This window comes from Convolutriloba macropyga, chromosome 8 (genome assembly GCF_964194025.1).
Source record: "Convolutriloba macropyga chromosome 8, txConMacr16.3, whole genome shotgun sequence".
NCBI classification, from domain to species: domain Eukaryota; kingdom Metazoa; phylum Xenacoelomorpha; order Acoela; family Convolutidae; genus Convolutriloba; species Convolutriloba macropyga.
The window spans coordinates 51409357-51432420 of record NC_134475.1 but is presented as its reverse complement, the minus strand read 5'-3'; the positions used below and the strand labels follow the sequence as shown (position 1 = coordinate 51432420).

The following is a 23064-nucleotide window of genomic DNA, read 5'->3' as shown; positions in this document are numbered from 1 at the left end:
ACTAAGGTACGCAAGCAAAGCTGTCTGAAAACAAAAAAAGTTTTTTGTGGTTAGCACGATAACGTTCTAAGTTAAATATAGTCTGAAAGTTTCAGTTAACATTTGAACTGGAGCAGTTCTCATTAGGCAAAAACAAAAAAAACGGACAATATTTCTAAGGTAAGAATTCAATTCGCGCTTGCTTTCTGTAAACAAAAATTTAGTCGGATGATCATTTGATCAATTGAACTTCAAAATAGTCCTTTGAGAATGTCTTAAGAAATCGTTTTTGGAATTATCAACTGTTCGAGGTATTCGTCGCATATTCTCTCTGTGTTCATGGCAAGATATCTCACCCTTCTTCTTTTTCAAATTTTAAGGCGAATAAAGCATCACGTGTCTTCTTTTGCTTTTGCAAAGCTCTGAATTGTGTCTGTCGACAGAGACATTTGTCACCATTGGCGACAGTGACTCAACAGTTCTTCGGCGAGGCTACCATAATCGCTATTCGATAAACTTGTGTGCGTTTTCTGGAAAATTAGGCTGTTTTTTCTAGTCTACTTTCATGGCTCAATATGGAACCAGGATCACCTGTCTTCTTATCTATAAACTGTACCCATTCTATCTGAAATGAAATTTCAAAGTGACGCAGCGTATCATATTGGCATTCATTGGTTTTGATGATCAAAACGATGAGAGCCCCGATTTCGTTGTACGAGTTGCAATTTTGACAGATCATCGAGGAATTAGAAAATCTTATACAGTGACGACTATTCACGACGGTATTTATCTGATATCGACTGCAGAACTACTTTATGTTCACAACCGAAAGTCAACTACAAATTATCACGGAGGTAGAAAGTCCACAAAATAGAGGTCGGCAGGTCTTGCGTTTGGTTTTCCCCTACGATAGAGTTTTATGGAATTCGTCTTAAAAGTAGGTTTTGCCATAAGAGTCCTTCGAAAATTTCGAATAGCGGTATTTTTGCTGTACTTCTAATGAATTGGAACTTTGCAAGAATGAAACAGAGAACTCTATTCATCATTCACTCTAATGTCAAAGGTAAGAATATATTAAGCCTGCACAGCCATCTGGCAGCAGTGCATCTTTACGTGCCATTTTTAACTACTCTGCCTGAAACTCGGACCATCCTGAGGGCAGCATGTAAAATTTTATAATGTTATTTAAACTTGGTTTACAGGGGTAAACCTAGCAAACTTAACTGTAATTTGAATGAAACTATTGAAAAATGCTGCAGCAGGCCTGATTTGTTATGCACTGTTAGTCCGGGGCATCAATTAGTTCTCAAATTTATTTGAAATACGCTATTAGATAGATAAAAGGCATCAAATTTTTATTTTAGTGGGGATCAGTTTAAATGTAAATTTGATGAAAATTAGTCACCATTAATGACATATGTACTTATATTTAACCTATGAATGATAACCATTTAGCTATCAATCTGTTTTAAATTTCCATTGGAGTTTTTGGAGACTATATCTCATCACGAACCCTATCTTTTTACTTTTCTTTTTCATTAAGGTTAAATTCAATTAAAACACCTATTAGTCAAAACAAAGTGTCCTATGTCGTGAATAACAAAGAAAATAACTAAACTGTAAAATTTATTGAAAAGTAGTTGAAAAGATTGTCAAGTTTTTTGAGACTGCGTTCAGTTTGTTTTAAGTTACAAAATAAACTAATTCATCCTAAAATACTCCATGGAATCTTGAACTAGTTTAAAGTTTTTCCAGCATCGTGATTTGAATGTTATCTGACTTTTTGTTCTATTATTCTCTAAAACTATCCAAAAAACAAATACGGTATTATCAAGTAGTAAAAATTCAAAGTATCAAAAAAGTGAAAGTTAGAGAAAGAAAAGGAGGCTCGGTAATGTGCGTACGCACATAATGTTCGGACCCCGCTCATGTTCCGACCTTCTTGACTTAATTGGCTAAGAAATGATGAAGAGACAGAAAACGTTCAATAACATACATATCGTTCAACAAACGCTAAGAAAATAGAAAAATTTTAGACGGCCGATGAAATTTGTTGTTCATAGAGCGAGTAGAAAGGACAACAATAAAAATCAAACAAGAAACATTAGCTAAGACCAAACTCGATGTCTATATCAAAAAATAATCACAAGAAAAACAAATTCGCATCCGATAAACCCCAAAACAAAACAAATTAACCTTATAATCATTAGAAAAAATATAAAAACTGTCATCAATGCGACTGGTTGAATGCCGACAAAAAAGCGAGCAAAAAGGTGCGAAGTTCAAAAATGCGTTTCTAAAGCAATTAATTTCAAAGTGATTATTTTACTGGATAATAACTAAAATCACTAAAATGTTGATTTACGTCTCCATATGAAGCAATTGAGACCTGTCTTTATCCAGTGTACGTCGAAAGACTAGAAATGCCGTCAGAGTTTGAAAATTCATTTCAACTTTGCGCAAAAATGGCAGTGAATCGTTAAAATCAAAAACTTTTCACTAAGCGCATTAAAAATGTTCAATTGTGCAATATTTCAAAGCCACTGGGACGTACCATTAATGCTATAACTTAAAAAAGAAACAAAATTTTGTAAAAATTAAAAATTTATAAAGAATCTCAATAATTTTTTCAATATCGTATTAACAGTAGTAACAAAGCCAAGAAACAAATGGTTGAAACTAAAAACCGTTATAAAGATTAAATTATAGCTCCCGGGTTGCGACCAGTCTTTACTCAGACTAAGCTACAACTTGACCAAAAAACTTGAAAAAAGATAGCGAAGCTTAGAAATTGAATATAAGTTTTGGAAAACAATTATTCGTTAGAGACAAATACAGTCAGAAGCCAAAATTTTACAAATAATATTACGACACCAAAGTGATCAAAGCACTATATTTTCTAGGATGTTATCCACAGGAACTGTAAATTATCACTTTCCTCTCATGGGAACATCAACGGGCCTTCCTTGTAAAATGACTACGTAGAAATGACAACAAAAAGAAACCCAAAAATTGAAAAAGAAACCCAAAATTTGAACGTTGATGAAATCTCGAAGTTTTTCATGAAACTAAACGGTGGAAGCCATCAGTTAAATCATACAACCAACCGAGAAAACAATAGTTGGATCAACAGAAGCAGTTGAGTTTGCTTAGTGAAGTTGACTTAATTGGAGATGGCAATGAAAGCAAAGTAGACGGTTGAAAAGATCTCACTTTTTTGAAAGTTACTCTGAAAGTCATTAAAACAAAACAAAAAAACAAATAGCTAAAATTAGAAATTGTTAAATAGGTTCAGTTATAGTCCTGTGTAAGCAATAGAGACCTATTTCCAGGGGATATATAATATACAAAATCACAAAGAAAGACAAATATGAAAGATAAAAGAGTCTCAACTAAATAGTCAGAGAGAACTGTGTCTCAGGCGAAAAGCAGAAACTAATAAAAAACAATTAACATGTTCAGATACTCCTTTTTTCAACACTGTTCATTTTCCCAATTTTGCTTTATTTATTTTGGATCTGGCAATAATGTGACAATTGAACAAGGAAAAAAAAGAACTTATAAAATGTGCAATTATGATCAAATATTAAAAAAAAATTTTCAAAATCTTGTAGAACCAGAACCAAGAAACCATTATTTAAATAGTGTAAAACCAGTTACAGACATTCATTTATCAACCACAGGAAATTTTTGCCCGCTTTTACTGAGATTACGCCAGAAGTTGAGAGAAATGAAATAAAATTGTAGCAAAATTCAAACGTTTCAACGACATTTTCTTAAAACAAATAAATTCAAAGAGACATTATATATTAACTGAAAGCAGTGTATACATTCAATTATGCCTGTTGGAGAAAACCAATTGAATCTTTCTGATTGGGGAGACTAAGTCATTTGACTACGAAAGTCATAACAAATGAAAACGAAACATAAGAGTTTCATAAAATTTTACGAAGTCAATTGGTGAGAGCCATAAAAACAATGAGCATAACTCTGAAACCTTTATATATGCTCATTTTTTAAATAATAATGATATTTTTCAATAGTCTAGCCGTTATTTGAAAATCTTGTCAGTAATTTACATAGAGAACTATAAATGCGGAAATACTTTTTTAAAAAAGACCGCTCCGCATGAAAATGTAATTTTTTAACGTAAGTATCCATGGTGAGATCAAGATCAGCCCTGATGTTGCCACTTGGCTAAAAAACAATCAATAACTCAAACAGTTGCAAAATAGATCAATTTTTAAACAAAATTTATCATTAGATCAAAAATAAACATTGCATTTTGTAAAATTATTTAATTTAAATTTGCAAAAAAAATTGCAAAATTGTTATTACATAAGACTCTTAGTGCACGCGGTAGTACAAATGGCACTTTTTTTGAGCTCACAAAGAATATGGTTCTACTTTTATTGTGTCTACTTCCAACAAATGTTATGAAATTGATCTAAAAAACCGTATTTGCTCCCATTTTTGAAGAAAAAGTATGAATTTTGAGAATATTAGCATAAATTCTGGCCAGAAAACCTCGAATCAAATAATTCAGCAACCCTCCTCTATCTTTAAAGATAAAATCAATAACACTATTGTTAACAATTTTGACAAATTTTAAGCAAAGTTGACGAATTTTTTTTTCAAAAATACGGAAAATGTGAATAAAAACAACGGAGTATCGTCTACTATTCTCAACATTTGAACCTCAATAACTCGCTGTGAAAACCGAAAATCAAGAAAATTTTTTTCATTCCTTAATCTATGCTGGACGGGCATTTTAATGATACCAATTAACTCTACGATGAACATATCGATCGGTCGATATCGACTGAACAAAAAAACCTACTTCAGTGTATAGTTCCTGCCCCCACTAAAGTGGGTCGGAACAACTAGTTGTTCATTTTCTCGCGTAGGCCTTGAGTTAAATTTTCTCCCAAGAGATGAAATGTTGTCCAAAAAACATAAAAGTAGTGTTTTTGACCGTACTTTTATCGCTAAAACCGTTAGCTTCGAATGATGTTCATATATAGGAAATAGACATTTTGACTATAGTATTTTAATGAAAAGAACCCATTCTGATCGCCAAATTTAGCAAATGGTTGGTTACTACTAAAGTCGTGACAACGATTGTGACCGAGGACACTGATACTAGTTTGGTGTAGTTTGAGAACAAAAAATAAAAAGTTTCTTTCTCATGATACTCAAGATATCTTTCCATCTTTCTCGAATCTTAATGGTTAAAAACGCTCAAAACATCGCTCAAAAAGGCTTCCTTAAAACGACCATTGCAGAGAAAAATTTCAGTTCGTTGATATAGTTTAGAATAAATTTCATCTATTGAAGGCAAAAATGTTGCCCAAAGGGCAAACTAACAATTATGACATTAATGAATTTCCCTTCGGCTCCCAGGGGCCTGGGTGAAAATTGTCAGCTTTATAGACAGGTTGTAATATTCCAATCAAAAACTCTGAATTGGGGTAATTATCCCAATTAGAAACTGAGCCCACTGCAGCGAAGTCTGCCTCTGTAATATAAAACTTCTCTTCTCATTTTAGTCCCTTCAGTTTTTGCGACCAGATATTTTTATCACTTTGACTCGTAATCTGGTTGTGCAAATACTGTCCGAGATGTAGAATTAGATTAAAATTTTTAAGCAACGGTTAGTTTCAAGTTCTCTACCATTGAGTGGTTATTTAAAATTCTGCGGCAGTGCTGTTCTGAGCAGACCTGGGCTAATTATGTATTCTTGATCTGGCCGGTAAAGAGAGCTTATTTCAGTATCCGGCTTATAGTCAATAACTTGCTTGCAAAGTTAATTTCATTTGGAGATGAAAATATGAGGTTAGTAAAAATAAGGAGGATCTTAATGTGTGTTTGTATCAAAAATCACAACCCACCCTCTCTGAAATTATACCTCAAAAATAGTTTGATTCGGAGAGACAATAACATTGAGTTTCTAAGAATACTTTTAGAAAGGAAACAGAATTTTTTAACGATCTAGTTAAAATGGAAATTGTTTCAAATTTGAAATAGAAAAATCTGTTTCGACACCATATTTCTATTTCAAACCTAAGCTTCATTTTGAAGACAAAGAGCTGCGCATAACAGCAATGAGCCAACTAAAGAAAAAAATCCGAGAGTTGGTTTTGAATTTTTGAAGCATTTAAACTAGCAGATTGGATTTAACGTCACCAATGAAAGTTTGCCAATTTTAAAAATTGTAGGTTGCTTTAATCAACAAATAATCTGGTTTTAACATAGTTAACCTACTTCTTAAAACATTAAAAACTTCTCAAAATTTGGAGATGAATATTAAATGCAGCTGATGGAATGTTACTTAAACTATCAATCATGTTAATTTTGAGAAAAATTATGCATTGTTTACCTAATAGAAGAATTAGAGAAACAATCGCCATGAGTCAAAACATCCTCCTTCTCGTACTTTTAACGGAGTATTTTGAGAGTTGAGTTTCAAAAATCGAATAATATTTCAATTTTTCACATTTAATTGCAATGCAAGCTCTTTTTTTTAATAGCCACCCTCATCTTCTCAGCCCGCTATTATAGCGCTCTTTTTTACTTCGTCGAACTTTTTTTCGCTTTACCCATTTTGCCGCTTTTTCGACATTTTGCGCGAAATCTTTTTGACTTCTCTTTGTTAGTTTCACTCTTCTGTCATTCTGCTCAAAGTCCTTTTAAACAGTAGCTGCTCAGCAAAACAATTCAAAATGAAGAGAGTCAGTATAAACAAAATCAAAGTCAGAAATAGAAACGGGATGAACCCATGAAGCCCATTTTTAGATGCCCGGTACTTGAACTTTGTTCTCATAAGTTTAATTATTATCTATCAAACTTATTGGTATTGATACAAGACCCCGTACCCTCTCACTGAGAGACAGGAGTATGTTCAATTACAAAATGACATCAAAATAAATTGCACTTGAAAAAGATTTTTATGCAAAAATCAATTTTTGTTGATATTTTTTTGTTTCTTGCAATCACAATAGAGTTATGGGAATCATCGGCGGCTATTTTCCGGCAATCTGCCGGCTATGTGTTCTTATTATATTTGATACTTCTAATACTAAAATCTTGATGCGCTGTAAAAATAGTGGTATCATCATGGATTTACAGAATTCAGTCTCTTGATATATGATTTTTACAGAATTCAGTCTCTTGATAATTCAGTCTACCATATTTAATATTTGAAACATGGTTAAACCTTGCGAACAGTTAAACAAAATTCGTTTTTCGTTGCTTCAACATATATATATATATATATATATATATATATATATATATATATATATATATATATATCAATTTCTCTTGCTTTAATAGAACTGATATTGTGATTTTTTCAGCCAATGATTTTTCAAATATTTTGTTACTTATAAGTTAGTTGCACAGTGATCTCAGCGTTAAGAGTGAATGCGATGGTTGTCGAAACATTACCAAAACACTTATACGGCGAATTAAAGGAGAAAAAATTATTAAGTATATCTAATAATCCGGAAGTAACTGTAGCAGTACATAAAACATTTCCAAATAAATTAATTTTTGCGCTTTCAAAGCGTCGAATTTGATTGGGGGCGTTTTCAGCGGCAGTATTTTTTGTATAAATTTTGGTCAAATTCCCCATCAGAACCCAACTTTTTTTTTCATTGTGGTTGTTTGTTCTGATGCTCTTATTTTTTAGATGTTACTAAATGAAGATAACCTGCCGTCAAATTTGGAAAAAAAACTCAAGCTGTGAAACAACATAATTCAAGAGAGAAAAATTGTATAACACAAAATTTATCAAAAACTGGAAAGAGATGGAGGCTTTTTGGAGCATTTGTAGTGCTTACCAACCTATTCACAGTTATTCTGGAGAGAATGAACTATTAAAACGATCGTTTATTAACTTTTTTGATGCGAATTTTTTAAATACCTTATCGAAGGTAAAACTGATATAAAAAAATTGTTTAGCCTCGAGAGAAAAATTGAATAAAGGCAAAAGAATTTGGGAGCCAAATTTCTGAATTTCAAATACGTGTTCCTCCTCAATAGGAGTGCTGTTCTGCTATAGAACGACTTTTTACAAGATTGGAAGGCTAACAAAAGTGATCATTTACAATTAACTTTCCAAATCATTTCACCATTTCACCTTTAAAAAATAGTTTTTTGGAGCTAAATCAATAGCTTTTACCTTGTTGATTTTTACCTTAACTTTGATTATTGCGTGTGTTCTATTGCAGTTAGTTTTATTATCTTTTTCGGATTTTACCTTTTTCTTAATCTTGTAAGACTAACTTTGCCTTGCAAGATCTTGCAAGATTAACTTTGACTTGCAAGATTTTGCAAGATTGACCTGTGGTCTAGGGTACGTTACAAAAACGGAAAAATGGGTACGATGCAGTGGGTACGATGTGTAAACTTCCTATATTGGAATATTTTTAGTTAGATTCCTATAAAGTTTCCTTACAATTTTGAATGTTGATTTAGCACCACTTTTTTTTTACTTTTCATGTTCCCATCCTCAGCTTGGTAGGCGTTACTATTTTACTCGCGCCTAATTACACGAATTTTTTTTGTAAATAGTAAAGCGGTACGTGAATTGCAATTAGGGTCGCGGCGTAGCGGCCAAAAATTGGTCAAAATATTTTTCATCTATGTTACCTATGAGACCATTTTGTGCTTTTGATTAGGTAATACACGCATATATCAATAATGCAGAGCACACATTTGCAGCATTTAATGAAGTAATGAAATATTTTACCAATTATTTTTGCAGAAAATATCTTTTGTTTGTTTGTAGTGATGAACTAAAGAGCTGTTGAGTTGATAATACCTGCAGCATGTTTGCGTTCTTTCTTATCATGAATTTTATTTGCGTGTTATCTCTCTTACCGTGTTATCATTGGGAAATTAAAAGACTGAATTTTTGTGCTAATTGCCGAAAACCGGCAATGAAAAGAGCTGCCGCTGAGAAGCTTGTAATTAACGCTTATAATCAAGCGGAAAAAATCAATATGTGAACACAATGCTAAAAGGAGCTCTCTTCAATTTTGTCTTACATGTTGTGCTTTTTCATCATTTTCTAATTGAAAACCATTTTTTGTGGCTTGTATTTTTTCTCAACACTAATTCTAGTTCATGGTAGCGTTCGGAAAAAAAAACATTGACGAGTAAAATTAGTTCAGCTCGTTTTGAAACTAATTTTAACTTCAAACTGTTATTTAGGTTCACCGTGTAATCATTTTTGTGAGAACTTTCTACAAAGAAATCGGGATTTGTTTCAGCTTCGTTGGCCCTGTGTACATTTCTGTCATTTCTGTATAAAATTAACCCCAGACTTAACTGTATTAATACCCTTTCCCCAAAACTTCTCTCAACAGTTATCAATTTTATTGAATTTCGTGCTTGAAGCCCAGTTGAATTTATTGAAGCATTTCATTAATATTTCCAATAAACGGATTGAGTAGTAAGTTGAGAGCTCTAAAATCTTAAACCGGAGGACTTTTTAGTTCATTTAATCTCCACCCAGCCTCTTTACGGTAAAAGGTGTAATGGATGCGATAGTCCTTTCACCTGATTACACAACTTGACTTCACCCTTGGGAAATTTCTTTCCCCCTCAAATTGGCCAACTTATTTCACCAATGAATTTCAAAACTGCGACCCTGGTAAGTTGGTGTTATTTTTAACTGCTTTTCTCCTGATTTTTTTCGCGTCTTCTAAACAACTTCTATCTACATATTTTTCGAATTCCTGAACTACATCTCGAACGGCTGTGCAATTCTCGACTTACCTCTTGATTTTCACACATATCACTGCAGAGCCGAAACCGAATAGCAAAACTAGTGATTTCCAGGTCTGCAAATGGTAGAGGAAACCAACACTTAGAAAGTGATGTTCGGAAAAGTTGAATTTTACTTAAGTGCGGTTAATATTTACTTGAAATTTTAAATGTTATATCTAAAAATTGGTTAAAAAAGTTTTTGCTGTTTTGTGAGTAATATTCGCCTTTAGCTATCTTAATCATTTTTTTATTCTAATGAAGATCCTTTAATTTATCTTTTTTATGTTCCCGACAAAAAATTAATAGGCAGTTATGGCACAAATCGATGGCGGGAAAAGCAGCCCATATTCATGTAAACGGTTGTGTAAGTTATACAGCCAAATAAGAATTATAAACGCAACAAACGGGAATTGGGCTCTTTTCAGTTTGTGTCCCCAGTACGGTATGCTCCCCCTCCCCTCAAAAAAAAATTACGGAGGACTTGCTATTACATAGTAAATCATTACCCGCGTCGAGGTTTTTGGGTGAATTTTTGTAAGAAATGCGCTAATTGAGGTGAATTTTTGTAAGAAATTCGGTGATTGCGACGAATGCAGTGAAAAAAATATTTCACCGCATTTCTTACAAAAATTCACTGCATATTTTTCCAACATTTCCTTAATTTTACAAGAAATACCAGAGAAGTAATTGACAGTTGGCGTAGAGGAATAAGATATTGAAGACATGCAGTAGGTAAGCGGTTCAAACTAGTGTATGGAAGTGTCTTTTTTGTAAGAATACCGAGAACGCGGTGAAAATAAATAATTCCCCGCATTCACCGCAAAAAGATGTAAGAAATACGCGGTGAATTTTTTCACCGCATTTATTACGCAAATTTACCGTCAAACCTCGACCCGGGTATGCTATAATATAAGTGCGTCGGGGGGTTGCAAATAATATGCACCCACTAAGCTGAAGGGGAACAAACAGAAAAGATCCTGTGATTGATTAACACGGCTGTTTAAGAACACGAAATTTCAAAAACCAGGCGATAAACAAACATCTGGCGGCATCTGACCTTAGCAAAGTAATATTGAATTATTTGGTAAAGAGTTGTTTGGTGTTGCCATAAAACAAAAAATTGTGTACAAAATAGCAAATGCGGCTGAGGGCGTATAATTATATAGCCAATAAGCTGGGGGCACAAACAGAATTGATACCAAGAAAATCTGAAACAGTTGCCTAAAACTGTTTAATGAGATAAAGTACTATTTTTTGCCTCTCTTCGGTTGCAGATGATTTCAACGCAACAACTTTGAAAGATATGAACTTTCAGTCGAATTACGCGTCAGTGTTTTATTCACTGCTTGGATTATTTTAGTGGTTAACTTGACTTTTCATCGAAATGTTCTGCAAATGTGCATATCACAACAATATCAATTGAAAGCAGTTAAGTTTTTTTTGCTCGAAAACCAAAAGAGTTAGTAAGAGTTGATGATAGATCGCAATTTGTAAGTTACCGAGAGTTTTGAGTTTTTCAGTTGTGATTTGAGAAATCTTGTTATTGAGTTCTACTATTTGAGACTCATTTATTTTAATTGCCCTTTAAATTATCAGATTTCAGAATTGATTCCACTAGTAAAAGTCATTATGGCACTCTTGGCATTTTGTACACTTAAAGACAACCTATAAAAAGTTTATCAGAAGAACTTTTTGGGTATGTGAATTGTAAGTGTAGACACTTATGCAGACACGGCAAAAATAAACTTGACCTTTTTCATTCAAAAATACAGAAATTGCAATGTCTATGACAAACTCTAATAACATTCAACTGGAAAGCCAGGAGCATTTCAATCTAAATGAACAAACTGATCCTTCATTACTATCCCTAATTGAATGGGTTCAACTAAAAAAGGAAACTTCCTACAAATTATATCTTGACTTACATCAAAGATTACAAAAAAAGGAAAAATTTATTGAAAATGTGCTCGTTACTTATCAGCGACAACTGCAGGACAAATCATTGGAACAGTCAACTACTGAAGGGGGGGGCACAACCAACCCTGAATCAAAATCTCGAAAAAACCAGGTTTTTTCAGAGAAGGTCAGAGATTTTGATTCAATCCCCCTCAAACAAGAACAATCAAATTTGGTTCTGGGTAGCAGCATCATTGGTAAACTAGAAAGTGCTGCAACAATTCCACTGGATACAGCAATCCATGCCTACCGTGGGTCAACCACCAAAGAGAAAATAAAAGTTGTGGAAAAATATGAATGTAAAAAACTTAAAACTCTAATTCTTCAAGACGGAACAAATACTGTTTCAAAATTTCATAAAAGCTGCGATGATATTTTAGATGACATGTTCAGCCTTATTGAAGCCTGTAAAAATAAGTTCCAGCCTGATGTGTTTGTAGTCATGGAGGTAATACCGTTCAAAGAAACTGACTACAATAGATCTAAAAACAAATTAATTGATGAAATTAATGCGGCACTTAAAGAAAGATTGGCATCTCTTGGTGAAAATTTTGTTTTGCTCAAGATGAATGATTTAATACGCTCAATTCCCTCCTTCAATCCAAAAATCAACCATTATAATTTCCTGTATCATGACGATGTACATTTGAATTACAATCATGGCATTCCTTTCCTTAAAAACCATCTTCTAATGTTTTTACTTCAAACATCTACTGGCATATGTGATACTGATAAATTCACCAACCGGAGCTATAAAATGAACAATAGATTTCAAAAATTTCAAGAGCAGTACTGGCCGAACACAAGTGCAAACCCTAATTTTAACTTGAATAATCATTACCGTTATCAACCATATTAGTAATAATAAATTCATAAAATGCCGAATAAATTGTAATTTTCTGTTGTACTGAATGAATTGGGTCTCAACTGTTTGTTAAGATTAATGTTTTCTAACAAGATATGTTTAATAATCTTAGGATTAAATTTGTTGAGTTCTCAAGTGACTTCCTCTTTTCCCACGTCACTTAACTCAATAGCAGTTCCTACTCGAATTTGGTCGGAGACCAAATCCAGGAGCAAGAAGCAAGCTTTAATATCACTAAAATTTTGTTTTGTCTTAATTAACATATATTTGTGACTTTACATTAATAGTATCTGGCTGCTACTTTTGAGGTCTGGAGATATTGAAACCAACCCTGGGCCAATTAAATCGATAAAAGACATATTCCTTGATTGCGAAACTTATTCAGACAACTTGAAATTTCTTCATTTAAATGTACGGAGCATAACAAGAAAACAACTTCATTTAAAAAGCCTAATGAATGATGTTGGCGCTAACTGCATCTATGGTCTGTCTGAAACATGGCTAGATACAAAGATTGACACTGATTTGGTAAACCCGGACAAAAAAAACTGTCTGGTTTTTCGAAACGATCGGGTGAGTTCAAAAGGGGGAGATGTGTTGTTAATTGTTCCTAGGAAACTTAACCCAAAATTACGCGTTGATCTAGCTTTCAAAAGTACTCTGTTTGATACTCTGTGGGTTGAAATAACTTGCCCAAAGATCAAAAAAGTTTACTTAATAAACATTTCTTATAACCCAAAAAAACTTCTTTACGAAGAATTTCTCGAGCAGTCTGCTAGATCAATTGATAGAGCAATTACTGAGAACAAAACAATAATTATGATGGGAGACCGTAATATAAATTATTTGGAAAACAAAGAAAGGCAGAATTTAGAAACAATCATTCAACCGTATGATCTAAATGTGACTAATAAGCATCAAGCAAATAGAATTAAAGACGAATCGAACTCACTTATAGATTACATTATTATTGATGGAAACGAACCCCTTCTTTATAATGAAATTTTTGACTCACCAATACAAACAGATCATTTTGCTCAATTGATCATTCTTGCCACAAAACTTAGCAAGAACAAAGTAATTGAAAAACAAATTTATGATAAAACGAATTACAGCCCAAAAGATTTTAAACATTCTATCAAGCAATTAAATTGGGAAAATTTTTACTGCTCTACAGTTCCAAGTGAAATGCTACGTACATTTGAGCAAAATCTTGAACAGCAAATACTCCTTCATGTGCAAATCAAAACAATTTTTATAAGAAACAACAAATCACAGTTTTCCCCTGCCAAACGGTTCATTTCAAAAAACACACGTAACAAAAATCTGCTTAGAGAGCAATACCTCAATTCAGAATCTTTTCACGAGTTTTTCTAATTGAAAGCCGAAGTGTGCGCTGGCTATGAAAAAGATTTTGAAAAATTTCATAATCAATTAATTGAAAGCTCAAATTCAGAGCGCAAGAAATGGAATTTGATCAACGAAGTAAGAAACTCCGTGAAAACAACAACTACGGTATACTCTTTAAAAAACTCTTTCAATGAAATTATTACAGAAAAAAACTAAAATAGCCAGCTTACTTAATTTAAAATTCAGCAAATTAGGAGAATTTTTTGAAAGTAGGAACTATCCTTTAGATCTGCCTATGGTTAGGCAAAAAAACACCTTTTCTTTTAGATTTGTTACTAAGTTTGAATGTCTTAAAACGCTTCTTGCTCTTGGAAAATTCAAACCATTGGGTCCTTCTACCATTCCCTCATGGGCATTGCGAGACTCAGCTAGTGAACTAGCTGAGCCTATTTGTTTTCTTTTGAATGAATTTATAAAAACAGAAACATTCCCTGCTGAACTCAAAAGAGCCGACATCACTCCACTTTTTAAAAAAGGAGACCTTGATGATCCTCTAAACTATCGACCAATTTTGTTAACACCAACATTAGCAAAAGTTTTTGAATCTCTTATTAAACAACAAATCGATGAAAATGTTCATAAGAATGCCCTGCTTTCTAAAACACAGTTTGGTTTCAGAAAAAAATTTTCTACAACAGTTGCTCTCGTTTATTTAACTGAAAAAATACGATGCAACAAAAACGAGAAAAAAATTACTGCAGCGGCGTTTTTAGATCTATCAAAAGCTTTTGACTCCATTAATCACAAGCTCATGAATCAAAAGCTTTCCATTCTTGGATTTTCGATACCAGCTCAAAATCTAATTAAGAGCTATCTTTCAAACAGAACACAAAGAGTCATAATCAATAATGTTAAATCAAGTTGGATTGAAGTGGCTCAAGGAGTTCCGCAGGGAACAGTCTTAGGTCCACTCTTGTTCAATCTATATGTTAACGATCTTAGCAACTTTTTGTCATGTGAAACAATACAATACGCAGATGACACAGTACTATTGAGCTCTCATGATGAAGTTCTCAAATGCAAAGACGAGCTTGAGAAGGCCATAGAAAAATGCATACAATTTTTTAAACTACATCACCTCAAGATCAATCCGGATAAAACAGAGTTTATTATTTTTGGTAGCTCTAATCCTCATGACGAAACGACATTAAAAGTGGGAGACAAATTAATAAGTTCGAAAGCGGAAATCAAATATCTCGGTGTTAATATTGACAAAGACCTCAAATATCAAAAACAAGTAAAAATTCTTTTGTCAAAAATGGCCCAGGGCATTAAATGCATATATGCCCTCAGGAACATAATACCCACTGGTTTATAAAAAAATATTTTGAACGCTTTTGTTCTCAGTCATGTTCAATATTCTTCTGTTTTACTTGCAACCATCAATCAAAATCTTATAACGACATTAGAAAAACAGTTAAATTGGGCCATCAAAGCTTGTTTTCACAGACAGAAATTTGACTCATCCTCAGATCTTAAAATGAACCTTGGTATACTACCTATTTCTTTGCTTTTTGATTACAGGGCTGCCACTTACTGCCATAGTATCATGAATAAAAAGAAGCCTGCCTTCTCAAGCTCAGCTTTGAAATTACCAACCGCAAGTATTTATATACACGAGCGAACTCAAAAAATTTTTACCCAGACAATTTCAAAATGCAATTTGCATGAAAAAAGTATTATTAAAAGAGGTATTCTACAGCACAATTCTTTCCCAAGAAATTATTTGTCAATGTCATACAGTCTTGCAAAGAAGAAATATAAGCTGTTTTTTCTTAATGAATACCAGATGGACCCAAATAAAACCCAACATAGATCAATTACTTGGAAACATTTTAAATTCAATTAAATTTCTTTCTGTTTTACATTAAATTTATGTTACTGTCGTCCCTCCCCTCCAATACAAGTGACTTCTCTATTGGATCGATATTTTAGTTATTATAAATTATTAGTTTCTCTTTTGTAATTATCAATATTTTACACTGCCTATCTCTGTAAATTTTAGTACGACTGAAACATTTACAGATATTAGGAGAAATACAGTGTTCCTTTTTTTTGTGTCATTGTGTTTCGATATAGTCATTCGCTTTTCGTGGTGGTTACCTTTCCAATTCTTCTTACCGGGATTAGTGGACTTGACGGAAAAACAGATCCATATTTTTTGCAAACAACACTTTGCTTATTAAAGATGATCGAAAACTCATTGCGTGTAGTTTTCCATTTCACTTCGTTTTTGACGTGTGCTTAATAACCCAGCAAACCAATGCTAATTTACAGTCGTAAGTGGACTTTAGTGCAGCGCTTAGTTTAAACCTGACAACACTTTGGTTCTTTTCATTTAATAAAATTAAAGAATTTTATATCATTTCTCTGTTTTGAGTGCTTTGTTGAAATTTTTCATTTGAAAAGTTCTGGGTCCGGCAGAGCTGTTTTCTTCAACCATTTTGGTTCTTTAAAATGGTTCTTTGAGGAACTGATTATTTTTCACCCATATGGATTTGTCGCCTAAAACAACTAAAGAACCAACTTGGATGCACGCTCACTGGTTACTGCCACGCTTCGCTTGAACTGAACTTCGCTTCGTCTTAACTCTGCCCCGTACACTAATTAATTCGAACATGGAAATGCTGTTCTTCAACTATTTTGCTTGTAGATAATTATAACGTTACTTAACTATTGATGTGATAATAAGCTGTTGTTCTCGTTGAATGACTTTTGGTTGGAGTTGGTCTTGATTTCAACCATACTGACATGAAATGTTTTTTTTTTCAAACGAAATAGCGGGAGCTGGCTACTATTCCCTCTGTGTGACAAAATTTTTCTAGCATTTTTAAATCCTCAAAATTGAAAATTATTCCTATAATGTCCCCTTTATGTATACTATTTATTAGTGCTAAATAAAAGTTGTAAACTTTAGGCCTAACTTTTTCTAATCTATGCAGAGCCCTGTTACCGCTCATCATTATTTAATTTGTGCACATAGGTTTGTAAAAACTTCATGAAAAATTTTGTAAACGGGGAGGGGAAAGAAGAGGGAGAGGGGAACTGGAGTGAATTTGAAACAGGTTCAAAAAGCCTAATAGCTAACAAAAGTTTTGTTTGTTTTAGATTCTGTGGTCAATAAGTACGAAACGATGAGAGGAATTTATGTTCCATTTGTAAAACTGTTTGTTTGCATTTGATGTTCTGACTTTTAATTCGGTTGACTAATCAACGGTTTAGCTCTCAATGCACAAAAAGGTAGTGTCTCCTCTTACATTTCCTCATTTTATGGCTTAAATTTATGATAATCGATTTGACCTATTATCTGATTTTCCGCCCATTTATGACTCAATATCTCCCGAAATACAGAAAAAAAACTAGTTTTTTTTCACAAACAATTCATTTTTTGTCATCGTGATTTCATTTGTTTTCTGACTTTGATGATATGAGACCTACAAGGTAAGTACAGGCAAACTCGCCTAGTGGTACAATTTGAAAATGGATCCTTTCTGTAAGCCTTACAAAATATATCATTTTTCTTAGACTATCGCTAATTAGAGACGCTAAGTGAGGGATTAGTTAACGGCGCGATTACTCTACAATGAGAGTCGAGTGTAAAATCCCATTGTGGATCTAATCTGTTTTACCCCCTCCCCAAGCTTAGTGGGCATATAAATTTTACGCTCGTAGGCATGTGCAATCTTTTAACGTGCTACATAAAAACACATAATTTGTTTAGAGGGATGAGAAAATACTGGGGGAGGCAACAGAATAGATTTTTCATAGTTTGCAAAACTCATTTATTAGCCCTGACATAGTAGCCCATTCTGTTACTTTCACTTTCAGATGTATTGTTCGCAGTTTGCATGTTTGACAGTTCTTTCCCACTCTAGCCCATTCTTACATCCATAAATGCAAAAGGTCAATTCAAGATATACTTTAAAAAACCGATAGAAACCGGAGCAAAAACGGTCAACTGTATGTTTATATTAATCGCTTCAGAAAATATTGTATCGGCTGCCCTCCAACATATGACAAGAAAGTTTTTACACCGCCCAGTTTGTTTTAGCGGCTCCAAATTTGTCCGGATAACGCTTTTGCAGTTCGCTTTCGTAATTGTAGATCGGCTCCTTTTTTATCGTTGCATTGCAATTTTGATTTATAACTACTTGTTTATCGAAGTTATTGCGATATCAAATTGTGACGGATCTGCTACACATCACACAATACGGGATATCTATATGAATATTGACAAACAAACCAAAGGGAAAAAAATATGCCCATTACATGTCTTGTCCAAAATGTTTTAACGTACGTAAACTTAGGTTGGATGTTTCTCTATTTACTCACGTTTAACTCTATTTACACAAGTTCAAATGCCAGAAAATGAGAGTAGTAAAATTTGGCTGTTTAGATGCAGGAACCAACAAAAAAAAATTACTGTTCAAGACTAATAAAAGAACGAGACACAATAGCACGTTACCTACAGCTTAAACCATTTTATTTTTTCAATAATTCTGCTGACTTATAGAAAAAAGTCGTTATTTGCAGAAGTTGTTCTCAAATGTCAGCTGTGGCTGTGTTGCTGTTTTACTCCCTTCTTTACTTTTTATTGAAAAACCATAAATATAACTGTAACTAAAATATCACTATGGTTATATCTATTGTCGTGACCTGAATAGATCTTATGACAAAAAGTGGAAAAAATAAACAGCAATTAAAGTGGGTTTTTCGCTTAGATTTTCAAGTTGATATAATTTTCATTTGTTCGCAAGCTCAGTTCGCTTGGACTTCGAAATCTCGCAAAATCTGATCGTTTTAGTTTGTTCTTTTCTTTCGTGTGTTTTTATGCCGGTAACGCAAGTAAATACTTCAGAAACTTCTCCTAATGAGAAAAAAAATTGATGAATTCATGAAATTAGGAAATGGTTGATTTCTAAGTACATCTATATTTTTCGTTTTTCAGTTGAACATTCCGAAATCAAATATATGAACTGTTTTTACTCTCTAATTGCAAAAGGCTTTTTATTAATATTCTAATGCAGTCAAAAATCCGAGTCCACTGTAGAGTTTTCTCTAAGTTGTCTTGTATTTTGTTTCTGCAGAAAGATAAACAAGTATTATTCAAACATTTTTGCAAAAAGTTAAGAACTATTTTGACCTAAAGTTTATGCGCTTTGAAGTGAATTTTCTAAAGTAACCTGAAACAATAGTTATAAAATATAAAATTCGGGGATGGAAAAACGAGCGCCATGCCGTACTTTTGAGAGAAGTGTTTAACATACAATATTTATAATGATTTAAATTAGTAGTCGTACATGAAAAAGTTTTGTGAGAAACATTGTATGTGTTAGCACTTTTCACAAAACTATTTGAATGGCAAAACTTAATTTAAGAAAATAATGATATTAATTAATCCGACACACTTTAGTGGGTGGAGGAACAATAAAATCAAACGGGTTTTTTTGTTCCGTCAAAATTCGCGAGAGTTGCGAGCAGTATCCTTAGAAAACCCCTCCGGTGAAGAAAAAAGAACTAAAAAGATTTGATTGTGCCTTTCTAGAGGGAGATATTCAGGTTTAAAGATTTGTGAACAGTAAACAATATTCCGTTGTTTTTTCACATTTTCCGTATTTTTGACCAAAGTTTTGTCTATTTTGCTAAAGTATCATACAATTGTTAAGGGTTGCGTTATTGATTTATCTTTATATATAGAGGAGGGATGTTGAATTGTTCGATCTGAGTTTTATGGCTAGAATTCAGGCTAGAATTTTTTAAAATTCAGACTTTTTTCTTCAAAAATGAGGCGCGACCTTTTTTTAAGTGTTTCCACACTACTAGTTTTTTATGTAAATTACTGACAAGAATTTGAAGACAGGGTACAATTGCTGACAAATACCATTTATAAAAGATGAGCCCCAATGACCTTAGATTATGGTTTCAGAGTTAAACGCATGGTTTTAAGGCTCTCACCCATTGATTTCATGAAAACTTTGTAGACTTCTAATGTTTTTCTTTCAATTGTTTTGAATTTGTTGTCCAACGACTTAGTCTCCTCAGTCAACATTCCTATTGGTTTAAATGATTTTCCTGTGAGGTATAAATGAACATAGGTATTGTTTTCAGTTGAAATCTAAAAGCTCTTAGGACTTTGAATCTATTTGATGTAAAAAAATATCGGTGATTTTTTGACCTTTGCCACTATTTTATATAATTTTTCTCCACTTCTGCCGTTGTCTCAGTAAAAACAGGAGGAACTCCAATTCCTGTGAGCTATAAATGAATGTCTGCATCGGTTTCATAGTTAGAAAATGTTTTCTTGCTTTTCATACTACGAGTTTTTACGTTTTTTTTTTCGATCAAACCAGCACTTGATATTAGTTTAATTTGTTTCCTTGTCAAACTTTCACCGTAATGACAACTCTAATCGAAAGAAAGCATAGTTAGGAACATCCAAATTGTTGAAAGAAGGCGTATATGAATTAAAAAAATGTTTTTTGAATAGTTTGTGCTTTTGTGATGAGACGGTTCTGGCGCTAAAATTAGTGGATTTTCAAAACAAAACTTACTATCTTCTCATTTCTTTTTTGTTGTACGAGTTATAGCTGATAATTGCAGATTTCAATTTATTCCTATAGACGTTTAACTGAACCCACCTAAAGATTTCGGTTTGTGACTGTTTGTTTTAATGACTTTTAATTCAAATTAATCTTAGAAAAGGATTTTTTCAAACCTTTTTTGTTTTCACTTTTACCAATCTGTAACTCAATCTCACTAATAAGACGTCTCAACTACTTTGTTCTATCCGAACATTAATTTCTTGCGCTATATGTTTTGACTGATGGCTTCGCTTTGACCATTTAGTTTCAATAGAAATTTTCGAGATTTCTATACTGTCCATTTTTAGGTTTTTTGTTGTCATTTGTACGTAATCTTTTTATAAGGAAGACCCGTTCATGTTTAATTGAGAAACAAGTAATTACTGAGGCTTTGCAATTTATTTCATCTGTTTTTGTTGAAATGTTACGCCTCTTATGACCTTTGAAAATATTTCTTTTCAAAAACATCTTTTTTAAGTCGTTTTCTGGTCGATTTGTAGCTTAGTCTCTGTAAGGACTGGTCACAAGCCAATTCCAGTGAGCTATACTTAATTCTGTATAATGGTTTTAGTTTCGGCTTTGTTACTACTGGTGATACAGAAATTCAAAAAATGTTTGTGATTTTTGTATAATTGCTAATTTTAACGGATTTCTGTTCTCTTTTTAATCTATTTCTAAAACTATAATTTTAGTGGTAGGTCCCATTGGTTTTGCGCATGTGATTACTTTTAGGGACAAGTTTATGCTTTTAACGGCTTCACTGCCATTTTTGCGCAAATTTCAATTTAACTTTTTTAAATTTTGCCGGTGTTTGTCCTCCTTATTGTAGGCGTATGACGTAGACTCGAAATTTACAGGTCTCAATTGCTTCCCATAGAGATATAACTGAAATTTTTAACGATTTCGGTTTTTATCTAATGACATTAAACACTTTGAAATGAATGGTTATCAAAAAAAAGAATAGTTTTTCGAACTTGCACCTTTTTGCTCTTTTTGTCGACCTGTTAACCAATCGCATTGAGGACAGGTCCCATCTTTTCTCATAAAGAACAGATTAATTTGTTTTGTTTTTGCTTTATATGATGCGAGTTTGATTTTGTTATAATTTTTTTTAATATAGACATCGAGTTTTGGTCGTAATTAATGTTTGTTATTTGGTTTTTATTATTGACTTTTCTAGTATTCCTATTAACAACAAGTTTCACCGGCCCTCTAGCGTAGCATTATTGTATTCCATTAGTGATTTATTGAACGATATGTACGTTTCGGAAAATTTTCTATCTCTTCATCATTTGGTAACCAATTAAGTCAAGAATGATGATGAGCGGGGTCGGAACATTATGTGCGTGCGCACATCACCGAACCTCCATGTTGCTTTTATAATAAATCCACAGTTGTGGGCGGACAAACAATATTCTCAACGCCGTTTGAAATTCTTTCAATTGTGATTGATCGATTTGCTTGTAAGTGAAAAATACTGTCTGAAAATCACGCGCAAACGCACCTTACCGTGGCTTCTTTTTTCTCTACCGTGAACTATAACTTAAAAAGTCATTTGAAATGTCGCGGGCAGTTGATCTTTTTGATATTATTAACGCGATCTTGACATCGTTTTGATTTTGATATCCTTTTGTGAACTTGGCTTTCTCGGATGGAAAAAATGAAAACTGTGTCGCCTCTTAGGAACTGTTGGTTTTAGCGATCAATAATATCACTATAAATAGTTAAAATAGTGATAAAACTGTCATTAAATATGGTCATTAAATATTTTTTGTCAATTTATGGCTTGACTATTCAACTCTGTAGGAAGAAACAGAAGCTTAAGACAAACACAGAGAAATGTTGACACATTAATTCTCTCATCTCCTTATTCAGTATAAACACTTTCAGCCACATTAATTCTGACATACTATTTCACTATATTAAGTTTAAAAAGAACGTTCTTTTAATGTTCAAAATAAACACTGTAATTATTTTTGAAATTCAGTACGATAGGTCTTTGTTTTTCAATTTTAGCCTACTTTGGTTTCGAATCGTGAACAAAAGTGCGACTACACGTACGCTTTTCAGCGCAAATGGCATCCTGGTAAGTGCAATTGAAAAGGTCATTATTTTGTAGCAACTAAAGAGAAGGTGCATGTTGTTAAAAAAAAGCAGCCTTAGAAAATAAATTTTCTGCTAAAAATCTGATTTCAGTTCTTGCGATGTGAAACAATTTTCTTTATCAACCAAAATATCTTTGTCAACATGATTCTGATATCTACCAGAAACAACTCAAGAATTTGAATAGCAATTTGAAATATTTAATGTAAAACATTTTGTTTTTCTTCGGAGGACCGGGGACTATATAACAATTATCCAGCAATCATTTAGTTGAGCTTCATTACAAAGAAGCCCCAAATATTTGTTTTTTCGTCAAAAGGTAAGAGTTACTGAAATGAGCTCGCCAAAATCAAAACTCTTCCGAAGAATATTACCTCAGTTTCGTATCTTCTT

General features: G+C 33.0%; 2 protein-coding genes across 15 annotated transcripts in view; one reads left to right on the top strand and one right to left on the bottom strand.

Annotated features, from left to right (window-relative positions):
• The window catches only part of LOC142344811 (uncharacterized), a 340173-nt gene that overhangs the window by 237775 nt on the left and 79334 nt on the right, over window positions 1–23064 (bottom strand). The gene's annotated exons all lie outside the window — the stretch shown is intronic.
• The window catches only part of LOC142344816 (uncharacterized), a 136790-nt gene that overhangs the window by 101677 nt on the left and 12049 nt on the right, over window positions 1–23064 (top strand). The window contains exon 1 of one of the 12 annotated variants that reach the window (XM_075396795.1): window positions 5112–5814. The exons of 6 other annotated variants lie outside the window; for them this stretch is intronic. In XM_075396795.1, the coding sequence (XP_075252910.1) occupies window positions 5810–5814 (5 nt within the window). In that variant the 5' untranslated portion in view covers window positions 5112–5809. 5 more of the 12 variants (XR_012759288.1, XR_012759290.1, XM_075396791.1 and 2 more) reach the window with 5 other exon arrangements.